The sequence below is a fragment of the Poecilia formosa genome, unplaced genomic scaffold, assembly GCF_000485575.1.
Source record: "Poecilia formosa unplaced genomic scaffold, Poecilia_formosa-5.1.2 Scaffold128, whole genome shotgun sequence".
Lineage (NCBI taxonomy): Eukaryota > Metazoa > Chordata > Actinopteri > Cyprinodontiformes > Poeciliidae > Poecilia > Poecilia formosa.
This window is the reverse complement of record NW_006800067.1, coordinates 220,364-232,359: the sequence shown is the minus strand read 5'-3', so window position 1 is coordinate 232,359 and position 11,996 is coordinate 220,364. Positions and strand designations below refer to the sequence as shown.

General features: G+C 37.7%; 2 protein-coding genes across 2 annotated transcripts; both read right to left on the bottom strand.

Annotated features, from left to right (window-relative positions):
- Positions 1-619: 619 nt before the first annotated feature.
- Positions 620-7,627, bottom strand: faf2 (Fas associated factor family member 2). The gene is made up of 11 exons (XM_007561530.2): positions 7,520-7,627; positions 5,471-5,539; positions 5,202-5,336; positions 5,031-5,107; positions 4,813-4,951; positions 4,638-4,723; positions 4,432-4,523; positions 3,373-3,550; positions 2,243-2,414; positions 2,019-2,162; positions 620-1,875 (listed from the first exon to the last, which is right to left on the bottom strand). The coding sequence occupies exons 1-11, from the start codon at positions 7,580-7,582 to the stop codon at positions 1,693-1,695; spliced, it is 1,338 nt and encodes a 445-aa protein (XP_007561592.1). The 5' UTR covers positions 7,583-7,627; the 3' UTR covers positions 620-1,692.
- Positions 7,628-9,248: 1,621 nt separating this feature from the next.
- pin4 (protein (peptidylprolyl cis/trans isomerase) NIMA-interacting, 4 (parvulin)) lies at positions 9,249-11,760 on the bottom strand. The gene is made up of 4 exons (XM_007561529.2): positions 11,596-11,760; positions 11,337-11,404; positions 10,236-10,355; positions 9,249-9,670 (listed from the first exon to the last, which is right to left on the bottom strand). The coding sequence occupies exons 1-4, from the start codon at positions 11,711-11,713 to the stop codon at positions 9,512-9,514; spliced, it is 465 nt and encodes a 154-aa protein (XP_007561591.1). The 5' UTR covers positions 11,714-11,760; the 3' UTR covers positions 9,249-9,511.
- Between the last annotated feature and the right edge of the window lie 236 nt (positions 11,761-11,996).

Sequence of the window (11,996 nt, the reverse complement as noted above, 5' to 3'; positions counted from 1 at the left end):
AATCGTTCAATTCAGCTCCTTCAGCATAGAAAAATCCCAAATTTTGTATCTTGAATGTTGATGTAGAGGTGCAATATAAGGTAGGGCTGCATGAATGTATTCAAAACTGTCGGCATAATTATGACTGTGGATAAGAAAAGTTTGAGAACAATTGTAAATTCGCGAATCGAGTTCCTCTTAAAGAAAAAGGACGTTAAAAATCTTTTACCACGGAAAGTGAACTGCTGAAATAAATATGACATTCTGACTGGAATGTCTGGAAACGGAAGCAGAGAAGACGAGTATGGAAAATCTCACAGTCCCACCGTCGACGCGCATAAACTTAATCACTCATCTGTTTGTGGTTGTGTTTTTAAACCTGATCCTAGTAGAAAAATCCTAGCTCTTTTGTCCCAGCAGTTCTGCATTTCTACTTGGAAAATATTTCTAAAACTGTCAGAATACTAGAAATCCGAGTCTGAAAAACATATGGAATCACGACAGTAAAAAGTTCAACAACACGTGAACCATTGCTAAAAGAAAAAAAAAAGTGTTTTTGAAAAATTCTCTCAATCCTCCAGAATCAGTGAAATAAGACACTTACGCCACACAACGTTGCTGTACAATCTCAATAAACCCACATTTTTAAAACGTTTTTAATTTATAGCTGGAAAATTACATCTTTTACATGAGCCCATTGTGGCGTTACAGGCAAAAAAAAAAAAAAAACAGGCATCTATGAGTAACCACAGGCACACTATGGGCAGACTTTTACTACACTAGTTACAGCCACATGTAAAAGCTGTGGCGTCTGTTAAATATTGTGTTTAAACTTCATACGATTGAGGCAGTCTGCTTTACATAGTAACAAACCTGCATTTGGTCGTTTAATGACAGACTGAAGTCAAAAAACAAACAAAAAAAAAACAATAAGGTCAATTTGAGGGTTTTAAATATTGAACTTATGTACAGGTTAATGGCTCGTTCAAACCAGGGTTCCCACGGTCTTCCAATGCTAGTTACACGTCCGCCCCTCCACCGCACATACCAACCCCCCCCACGGCGTACTCATCTTGAATAAAATTAGTTGTGCTTGTCAACGAATGTGGAGAAACTGTACAAACGTTTGGCAAAATGGGTTTTGAATTCAGACGAATGGATCAAACAGGAATATTAGCAACAGATAAAGCCAAGGCATTCACACAATCCATTCTTCTCCATGCTGAATCTGCTGTATATATTTAACACAAAAAAAAACCTCTTTGTTGCCCAAACAGATCATTTGAAGATATGAACGTGAACAGTTATGCTACTGCTTTTATGTCAGCAGGTATTAATAAGCTACTCAGACAAATTATTGTTGAAGAGGGAGAATTGCTGACAGCTACTGAAAGAACAGAATTTAAAAAAAAAAAAAAAAAAAAGGATTTTCAACATAAGATGAGTTCAAGGAACAACTTGAAGAAATATTTATTTGATAAAATTCAAGACTTTCCAGGCTATCGGGAACCCTGTAAACAACTAAATGTGGACTGGATGCAGGATGGTTTAATCTTCCAGGAGAAAATTTTATCTCAATGATCCCTTACACATAATGGCCATTTAACAGAATATGAAAAAACAAAACAAAAACAAAACAAAACAAAAAAACAAAACAAATGTGGGTGGGTGTCAGAGGAAATGCGTTTCCACGTGGAAGAGGTATGTCATTTATTAATCGTCCGTCAGGTCCTGAACAAAAAGGACCTCGGAGCGGCTGAGTCCTGCCTCTTTCAAGGTCGGTGGGTTGGACTGCTCCTCGGTCGGAAGGCAGGGCAAGACTCGGCGAGGGAAGTTTGTAACTATCTGGAACTTCTCCGGAGTTTCTTTCAAAGAGAAAAGGAAGTCGTGTATTACCTGTAAAAAGAGGAAGAGCTGAGTGGGTAACCCGGAGCAGCGGGCAAATGAACCGCTCGGTTCATTTGCTAAAGTTTTGAGCGTTTCGAGTTGACATGTGCAAGTGAAAGGTTTTGCTGGGCATGGAAACGGAGTTTACTCACCGTCAGAGACTGACCGAACAGGAATCGTCTCTCTACTCTCGTGTCGTTCGGCAGCTTAAACACTATTTTGACACTTTCTGGGTCGTCGGCCCGCGGCTCCGGAGGAAGACACTCTGACTTCCTCTCCTTCTCCTCTTCGAGTGTCTGGAGACAACGCGGATTAGAAATCGGGGGGGACGTACGAGCGTGGAGCAGTTTCAAAAACAGAAACCCAAACGACTCACTCTTCGTCTGATTTCCTCTGCAAGAGCGCTTTGTCGGACCTTCTCCTCCTCTTGCTTCCGTTGCTCCATCTCTGCCCGTTTCTTTCGCTCCTTCTCCTGATCGGCACGCAGGGAGGCGAGGTAGGCCTCGTCCTGCTGCTGCCTCAGAACTTGGGTCTGGTTCCTCTCTTCCCTGAAACAAAAATGTTTGAAGTCCAGTGAAAAGGATGCATTTGGAAGTCAAAATTTGCTAATAAGGTAAGATGTTTTTTTTTTTTGTTTACTTTTCAAAAGTGAAAAATACATCTATTTTTCAAAAAAACTAAGAAGAAAATGCAGGGCATGCCTTCCTTAGTGAAAGAATGCAGGTGATCTAGGACACACCCTGGACTTCTGCTACGACATGCACCTTGTGACCTATGACCAGCGGCCAATAATCCTGCCAAGTGTCTGCGCTGGGCGATAAGACTGGGAAATAAAATCTCAGCATTTTTCATATCAGATCTGACTTCCGATTTTAATAAAAAAAAATAAATAAAAAAAAATCCCTCACTTACTTTTGTGAAAAAATATTCCAAATGTCAGAAAATATTTTCAATATTTTCAGTTATCCCTTCTGTGAGCTGTACGACTGCGTATTCAGGCTCCAAGAATTTAATTACAGGATCGTAGTCAGAATATTAGCAGGAGGAAAACTCAATTTTATCAGGAAAAAAAGCATCTTAAAATTATGTTGTTTCTATGAAAAAAAAAAAAAAAAAAGCTTTGATAGTTTTCCAGATGTGTTGAAAGAGAAAGTATTTATGTGAAGTAAAACCTATACAAAGGTATAATTTCATAAAATGCTCAACAACTGTTTTTGTTATTTTGGAGAACTTTAACTTCATTTTTACGTTTGAATTCTCTGAATTACTAATTCATTCTACAAGTATTACAACTTTATTTTGGTGATATAATGAATTTTTTCTCAGACTTAAAAGAGGAAGAAGCTGTAAAACACGTTTATGAAAAATTTTCATCTCCAAAGCCCAAAAATATGATTAGTTAAAGCCACAGTGATACCCTGGGGACGAAACTGTGAACTTACACTATGAGAATAAATTAGGAAAATGCATCCCTTCAAACTCAAGCAGATTGGCGATTTGTTGTACCGTTCAAGACGCTCCGACATCAGATATGTTTGGTTGGCATCCATGATGTAAGTAAGTTGATTGATGAGGTCCTCTGGCTGAATGACACCCTCCAGCCGTCCCACCACGGTCATCTTGCGGTCCTTCAGCATGATCATGGCCAGGAACGGGTAGGTGTTCTCCCGCAACGCCTGGGACACTAAAACACGCCAAAACACGTCGCGTGCGTTTTAAATCGCCTCGATTGAACGCTTCAAACAGACGTTTCTGCAGTTATTTTAACTCTAAGGTAAATGTGCTTTAATTTTCCAAAAATTAAACCACTTGTGTTGTTAAAAGCAACAGGAGTCTCAATAAGCATGTTGAGTCCTTTTCTAACAGAACTCTAAATTTTATCTTTGTATTCACACAATCATTACTGCATTGAATTAAATATTACTTAGAGCACCAAGAGGTGAAATGTAGAACACAAACAGCCTCCAAGTTGTAACACCGCTAAAGGTTATATATTTTTGCACATTGTGACAAACATTTCTTATTTCTTATGCGATCGCATAACGGTCACACACTGAAGAATGATTGTTAGTTTCAATCCTTAAAGCTGCAGCTTGTAACTTTTATAAAACATGTTTATTAAATATTTGTTAAAACTCTCACTGTGTTGAGAGTTTGATAGGACACAGATAATCTGTAAAAAAATAAATAATAATAATAAAGGCTCCTGTGGTCCTACTGCCCTCTGCATAAATATACTAATCATTCAGAAACAACCAATCAGAGCCAAGAGGAGGGTCTTAGTGCAGCCAATCATATATGTGTATGCGCTGCTCATGCCTGCTAGTTAGCATGATGACGACAGAGAAGCACCTGTAATGGTAAGTTGTTTCTCGTTGAGCAGTGCGCACATGAGCATGTCAGATAACACTAAAACCTTCTGGCTGGTTGCATCTAACTGGGAGCGGTGCATTTCTGCAAAAGTCAATAGTAGTGCTGGAAGGAAAGCGGCAAAATTTTATGAAACTTACAATTATGTAAATAAATAATTAAACATGTATTGATCATAGGAATAACAGTCGTTACCTCTGTAACCCTCTGGTTTGCTAGTTGAGCATGCCCAGAAGAGCATTCTTGTGTTGAGAAAGGTTATGACCTCTTCCGTACATAACGTGGAGCTAAGAGACAGATAAGAAATAAAACCTTCAAATGGACTGACTTTTTTGTAAGCTTATTTCAGTTTTACATTTTTGACATTTAGATAACTGACTAAAAATCAATAAGTTCTGTACCGGCAAAACTCATCAGTGTCTTGATGATCATTCCCATGCAGATACACCAATAGGTAGCGGAGCTCCCGTTTGGCATCATTCAGTGCCTGCATGAATTACAGTAAACAATGTATTAGACTTTCTTCCCATCTTTTTTTTTTTTTTCTTCTGTTTGTTTTCATATCTACAGACTCACCTGGCTGTACGTGCCCTGGTAAAACACGGGGTGCGACTGACCGTATTTTTCTTCAAAACTATGAATGAAAGACACAACGTCTCCGACAGGGTCGGTCACGCGAGCCCTGGGGTCTGGTCTGATGAATCGCAGGGCCAACCTTGGAGCAAAAAACAACACATCACCCAAAGTCCTCTTCCTGATTTGTGATAGCTTGTAATTAAATCCGCTATGATTACCTGAATATATCCAGAAGTGTGTAATAAGTAACTCTGAACGGTAGCATAATCAAATAGTAACCCCATCCTAGTAATCCCTTGGGAAAAGAAAAAAAGAAACAGCACTGATTAACTCTATTCCAACTGAAAACATGTTTCTTGGTATCTATTTCTTAAATCAAAAAGACGTACCCTCGGCTGAGGCCTTGAGACGATGTAACTATATACTCTATGGTCTGCTGTGTTGACCTGGAGAGGTCTGGATGGTGGAGGGTTAAACACACTGGGAACTCCTTCCTGCTCATTAAGTCTGTCCTGAACTGCAGCCTGCAACACACACACATGTAAACCCATCAAAATTGAGTTTTTTTTTTGTTTTGTTTTTTAGCATTTTTAGCATTAAGTGCAACAACAACGACAGAGCGACAATAAAATGCGACCGCTTTGTCGTGCGACTTTACCTCTATGTTCCAATTATGCTGCTCTAATGTTCGGCGGCATTGGTCCATTGATTCCAACCCAGTTAAGTCCTGTTGGACACAAACAGAAAGTCAGGAGGAAGTCAAAGTAGAAAAGCTGGTTTTAGAACTAATTGATTTTCCTCCCACCCCCACAGCTACAGCTTCGAGCTCCAACTAACTCAGGATTGGAATAAAGTTTTTTTTTTTTGTCCCTGATAACATGAGGTTAAATGCTGCTGTGTGTTACGTACACATAACTTGGATTATACTAAACGGGCTACTATCAGTGTTTGCTGAAAAACAGCTTATAGGCCATTTCGGGTCGACATTTCAAATGACTGAGGGTCTGGCATATTTGAGCTCCGCACATTTGCAGTGTTTTGAAAAGCCTGATCTTTGTTTTTTTAAACCTTACATTCGGTGCGGCTCACGTCAAGCACGGTCATCCGGGGCACGAGATTAAAAACTAAAATGAGTCCAAAATGTTTGCCTTCAACAAAGACACTCAATTTCTTGCTTTCATTTTTTGTAATCTCTTGTTTGTTTTGGTGATTTCCATACTTGCGTACAATGGTGGCCGAAAGCCAGTGGATTTGTTTTATCTTTTTAAAATCGATTTTGGGGCATTTTATATTGATTCTGAATTGTAGTAAATACGAATGGTGATTCCTATGTGAATCGACTTTTCGTCTTTATTTAAGCTGTTTCTAAAACCTTTGGTCGGCCAAAGGCCTCTGGTTTGCCTGAAGTTTTTCTCTTTCGTTAAATTAAAAAAAGGTAATTTAGTTTTCAAGTACCTGTACACCAAATATCAAATAAGAACATGCAAAGTCCAGATGTCATCATAGATGGGAAACTATTTGTTGGTTAATATCTTAAATTTAAATATTATGCTGAAAAAAAATGTGGCAAGTTGAATGCCTCTTTGTTCTAATGATTTTTTTTTCCCTTTTACTCTTTTTAACACTGAAAACATTTCTTATACTAATAAAAATCAGACAACTTTTTTTCCACAACTAACCATATTATTTAGCTAGTATGACAAGGTTTTGGTTAGAATTGAGCAAATATAGAATAATTTGTGACAACGATAAAGCAATATTAACATCAACAGTAACTTAAGTTCTCTAGATGTGTAGATTATTCTGGTTTTACATTCAGATATGAATGAGACTTTGGTTCAGTTCAGTGCAATGAGTTGGGATCTGTTGTGAATTGGCGATACAAAAAATAAATTGAGCTCAATGGAATATGTCAACACCTTATTTGAAGGCATAAGTCAAAATAATTGCAAAAATAATAAAAAAGAAATCCTGTCCAACCACAATAAGTCTTTTCAGCTTTTAAATTAGCTCCCAATATGATTGGATCTGATAAAAACTAAAGTAATCGTTTTGTAAATAGTTACCTAAAGATGACTAAAGCAGTTGATCGCCTGCCATAACTAGATTACTTAAACAAATAGAATATACATTTGACTCGAGTATAACTGAGCTAAATATGACTTGATTTACACGACTAGTATACAGTCTCAACACACATCAGATTAAAGGGACAACATTACATTGCCAGATCTTACTGTCACATCCTAACACGTTGAACAAACGAATCTGAAACACTGAGTCGTCATCAAACTTCAGTGTCAGTCTGAGAATGACAGCTGTGCTAATGTTGACTTAGCAAATGTTAAGTAGCCAACGATAAATGGAGACACAATCCAAGATTAATATTCCTAACAGTCGAAACATTGATGTTTCTGATTCACAGAGTTAGGCCGAGTTTGTGTCTATAAGAACAATACGGCAAAATTGACGCCTTTTTAGCCCAACCACGTCCCAGAAAGTCTGCTAACTTGTTGGTTAGCTTAGCTCCTTTTTGGTAGCTCTGCTTCCAGTTGCCGTTGGGGATCGTTATCGAAGTTAAGTGTATGAAAAAAAGGCTTTCCACACAACCCTTCGACCTGTTCACAACGACCAGCTGTGAGTGGAAACGTATCGACATTGGAGGTTTCAAATGGAAGGGTGTTAACGAGGATTTTTGGCTGTCTACCTGAAATTGAAGGAGTTTTTCAGTCTGCGCCTGGGATAATTCTGGCTCCTCTGGCGCCGCCATCTTACCTCGCCAATCATCTAGCCAGGCGTAAGAACGTCAACCGTCTTTTCCTGCTGCTGGTTGCGTTACCGCACGCCCCGAGCGCTGCTGCCGCCTAGTGCTTTGGATATTGTATTACAATTGTTTTCTGGATATGATTTCTATGTACTCTATACTGTTAATAAATCACTACGTTTCACTAATTTTGTTTTTCTTTCTTATAGGTAAATTGATAATACAACTTTTATGAAGTTAAAACTAAATAAAGAACTCATAATTTTAAGTATATTGTGTATCTAATTCACAAAGGCTCAAAATGACAGTTCCTCTAATACTTGCTTCTGGACTACTTTTTTTTATCATTAAGAGGAGTTAAATATTAAAGTGTCTTTAAAACAACAATTGCAGATTAATCATATTAAACTATGCAGAGCTCACTCACTGAAATCTAAACCATCAGCTTCAGTTTGATGCTTGTCTACAGTTCTTGAGTAATATCTGTCTGATGATGTTGCTGATAAGACAGTTCTGGGTGAGGTTAGTCAGGTTTTGTATTCACGTCTTAGTATTAATAATGGATGTAAACAGGAAGTCTCTACAATCTTTTAACGGAACTGAGTAAAACTGTGATTTCATTTCTGCCCCCGAGAAATGATGAAATATTAGAAAAAAGCCTGTTATCTAAAAGGATAACATTATAGTCATGTTTATAACAAAGCTATAACAATAGAGTAGAGTGTCGGATCTAGATGTCTCCAATAGTTGACAGGTTTTATACCATTCAGGGTTGTATTAACTTCTGTTTCAGCACAACATCCATCCCCGCAGCTCAGTTCAAGACCGGCGGCATTACTAAAGTGGAAGAACACATTTTTATGACTTCTGTTTTTGTTGTTCCACCTTCCACTAGATGCAAACTTTTCTTTGTCCAAAATGTTTTTTCACCAGCAGAGTGAGTGAGAGTTCGTATTAAAAGAATAAATATTTCCTGAGAGTATTGCTTAACAAATTAAACATATTTTTGATCCTCCTAGCTAACTTAATTATACCATATTCTAAACAAAATCTGTGTATATAAGCAGAAAGTAATAGTTGCATTATCTAGACACTGACCCTACTTTTTATATCTTGGAGCATTGAGCACACAAAATATCAAGCAGTAACCAACTGAGCACAAAAAAGTAATAATATAGGATAAACTGAATATTTTCTAGAATTAAAAAAGGCACAAAATTAAGAAGAAAATAAAATTCATCCTTAACATCTTGTACATTAGCATGTAAGAGCACGAAATGTTGCAAAACCATTTGACTTTTTGTGCACCATCCAGGGTAGTATTCATGCTTTAAAAAAAAAAAAAAAAAAACCCTTCCTTGCGTAATTGCTGTCTGATTATCTTTGTGGTGACCAAATAACATTTGATGCGTCATCTTGGGCAAGTTCTAGAAATTTGAACCAAATATGGGCTTGTGTGCCATGGCTTTTGAAAGTTTCAGTCTGTTAAAATACAACTACGACATAAGATGCTAATATATCGTTTTTCATCATGCGTATGCTGTAAAAACGACAAGAAACAAAGCTGTGAAATGTTTCAATATATGTTACGAATCTGCATAAGTCTTAGGTTTCACTTTCTGAAATGAAAGACAAAAAAAATATTTAATCTTTCGTAATATTTTCATTTTTCTGTACAACCACTTTTCACACACAAATCAATACTGCAGATTTAACACAACATAAACAAAATTTATTAATTTGCTTGCGTTGGCATTTGCATTGCAGAAGTCTTAAAGTCAAGTTAAAAAAAAACAATAAATGAGAAGGTTTATTTTGAGAAAACAGACCTAGAATAGAAGTGAACATTTTAATAGATTAACTGGACAATATCTTTTTTCCCTCCTCAATGTTTCTGCACAAATGTGCTATTTATTCCAAAAGAGCTAGCCTGTTCTACTTTTTCCCCTCGACCATAATGATATGATATCCAAACTTCGTCTTGACAGGTGGGTCTGTGTAGACGGGTTTATCCATCGAACTGACGGGTAGAGCAAACGCTGCCTCCTGGAAAGGTCCGACCATGGAGCCTCGCGTCATCCAACCCAGGTCACCCTGTCATGGAAGAGCAATATTCTTGATATGAGTAAAAGCATGATGCAAGCATTAAGATTTCCAAAACTGGACACATACGTTTATCCTAAGATAACCACTTCATTGATGTTTCTTTCAATTTCAGAGGAAACCGTGAGTGGGTGTTCTGGTCTCTGATGCAGGTGGAATAAAGATGCTAAATAAAACAGCTATCAGCATTGACGCAGTCAAGAATCTTAGATTCATGGTTTGATCATGACTAAGAGCTCATTGTAAGGTCACTTAGTACTATTACCTTGCACTTATTTACAGAAGGTGATGTTTTCCAGCAAACAGTGACACAAACAGAAACTTTGCTAAAAGATGTGATGCGTCAGTTCATTCAGGTATATCTGACCTCAGTCAAACAATGAATGAGATCAGATGGAAAATTAAAAAAAAATAAATAATTGTGAGCTCAACTACAAGAAGGATGTATGCGTAGCACTTACTGGAATTGTGAAAATCAAGATGCAAAAATACGTAGCTAGTAATAAAAAATGAATTAAAAAAAAGAGAACCGACTGGGATACTTGCGCATACTTACTCCTTGTCTTGCTTTGTCTTCACTGTATTGCGTTGCTACTTCACTGAAACGAACTCCAGCTTTCAATTTCTCCATGGCCTCCATGCATTTTCCGTGCTTTTCACAGAGAATGTGTCGGACCTGGGGAGAGAAATATGTTGGGAGGTTTACAAATACAATTTGCTGAAACTGATGATTCTTCAGCATTACTGACACCGTATGGCCAGGTCAACATTTCCTACCAGATGACATTTTATATGTTCCCCTCATGCCTCTTGAACCTTTTCGTATTTTGTCACAATATAAATTTATATGTATATTTTGGGGAAAATTTTGTGAGAGACCAACACCAAGAAGAGGCCTAGGATTCTTCCTATCCTTTTCAAACAGAAAAATACTGGTAAGCAAATTATTTTGTTCTCGGTTATGTATGCACATGATTACTCTTTCGTACCGATTGCTTTGTTTCTTGTTTTAAAAAAAACTGTTTGACATAAATAAATCAAATCAAGAACTTAATTAATAAATGTAATGAAAATGAAATACATAATTTTCATTCCATGCTATGGGAGCTGAGAAAATCCACAACCATCCACCCCAAATTGATAAATGGAGGCAGAACCATGCTGTGGGGATAATGTTTTCTTTAGCAAGGACAGGAAAGCTGGTCAGAATTGACAGGGAGATAGATGGAACTAAATACAGGGCTATCCTGGAAGAAAACCTCCTCGTGTGTCAAGGAAAGTCCTAGTCAAAGTCCACACCTACATTTAGATGAGACTCTGTGGCAAGAGTTGGGAACTGATCCAAACGGACCTTCTCCAGTTTGGCTCAGCACTGCAAAGGTGGTTCTAGAAAGAAACATCTACGCATTTCCTACCACTTTACAACTGATGTGCTCCTTTGTGTTGGTCTTTCAACCAAAATTCAAACATAATACAATTAATGTTGCGATAATAACATTGGAATATGTGCAGGTTTTACACCAATGCTCCACAAATAAAATAAAAGGTTTTAGAGGTCAGACAAAATGTGACAAAAACCCTCAATAATACCATCTATATTGGCATGTTTTATTTTATTTTATAGAGTTGCTGGAGTTAAAGTGTATTTAGTGAATACCTTAACAGCTGTGCCTCCCTTAGGTGTCTTTTCCTTTTTGTCAGCGTCCGAACTTCCTGAAGCAGCTCCTACACAGATAACACCACAGTACAGGTCACACCGGAGTGGAGAGCCACACGTTATTCAGAGTAATGTTATTGTAAACTCTCCCATTACACTGAAGTACATCAGTGTATGCTAACTTAAAGGCTAGCGCCTGCAGCTGACAATATCAGATTAAAACACATCATAAACAGCAGCTACGCTGTGGGACACTGACCTTTACCACCCTTTCCACCTTTTCCCTTCGGTGGCATACTTTCTGCTAAACGTGGGTTTGAAAATTTAAGCAAAAAACGTCCAAATGATAACGTGGTTTCGAGTGTAGTAATAAGCATGCGCAGTAAACTGCTGCACAGGACTGTTTTGGTTTCTTCTTCTTTGACTTGTTAGTTAGTAGCGAAGTAAAACAAGCCACAGCCACAGCGCCATCTCGTGTTCAGCATCGTCTTTGCAAACTCACTTGGCTGGTAACTTTTTAAAAATGTATGTATTTATTTTTAATTATCTTGCAGTAACATTAGCCTGCTATTATTTTTAAGAACTTGTCTAGTTTTTTCTGCTTTGAAAAATAATTATGTATTTACCATATGAAACCCTGCAGTCCCACAGAAGCAGTCC

What these genes read in the sequence shown, in the direction of transcription:
- pin4 (XM_007561529.2), bottom strand. Translation starts at nt 11,713, where the DNA reads ATGCTTATTACTACACTCGAAACCACGTTATCATTTGGACGTTTTTTG. An exon ending in AGGTGGAAAGGGTGGTAAAG is followed by an intron (nt 11,405 to 11,595) that starts GTCAGTGTCCCA and finishes TTATCTGTGTAG; the next exon opens with GAGCTGCTTCAGGAAGTTCG. An exon ending in AAGACAAAGCAAGACAAGGA is followed by an intron (nt 9,671 to 10,235) that starts GTAAGTATGCGC and finishes CTTCCATGACAG; the next exon opens with GGTGACCTGGGTTGGATGAC.
- faf2 (XM_007561530.2), bottom strand. Translation starts at nt 7,582, where the DNA reads ATGGCGGCGCCAGAGGAGCCAGAATTATCCCAGGCGCAGACTGAAAAA. An exon ending in TCTCAAGGCCTCAGCCGAGG is followed by an intron (nt 5,108 to 5,201) that starts GTACGTCTTTTT and finishes TCTTTTCCCAAG; the next exon opens with GGATTACTAGGATGGGGTTA. An exon ending in GACACTGATGAGTTTTGCCG is followed by an intron (nt 4,524 to 4,637) that starts GTACAGAACTTA and finishes TCTGTCTCTTAG; the next exon opens with CTCCACGTTATGTACGGAAG.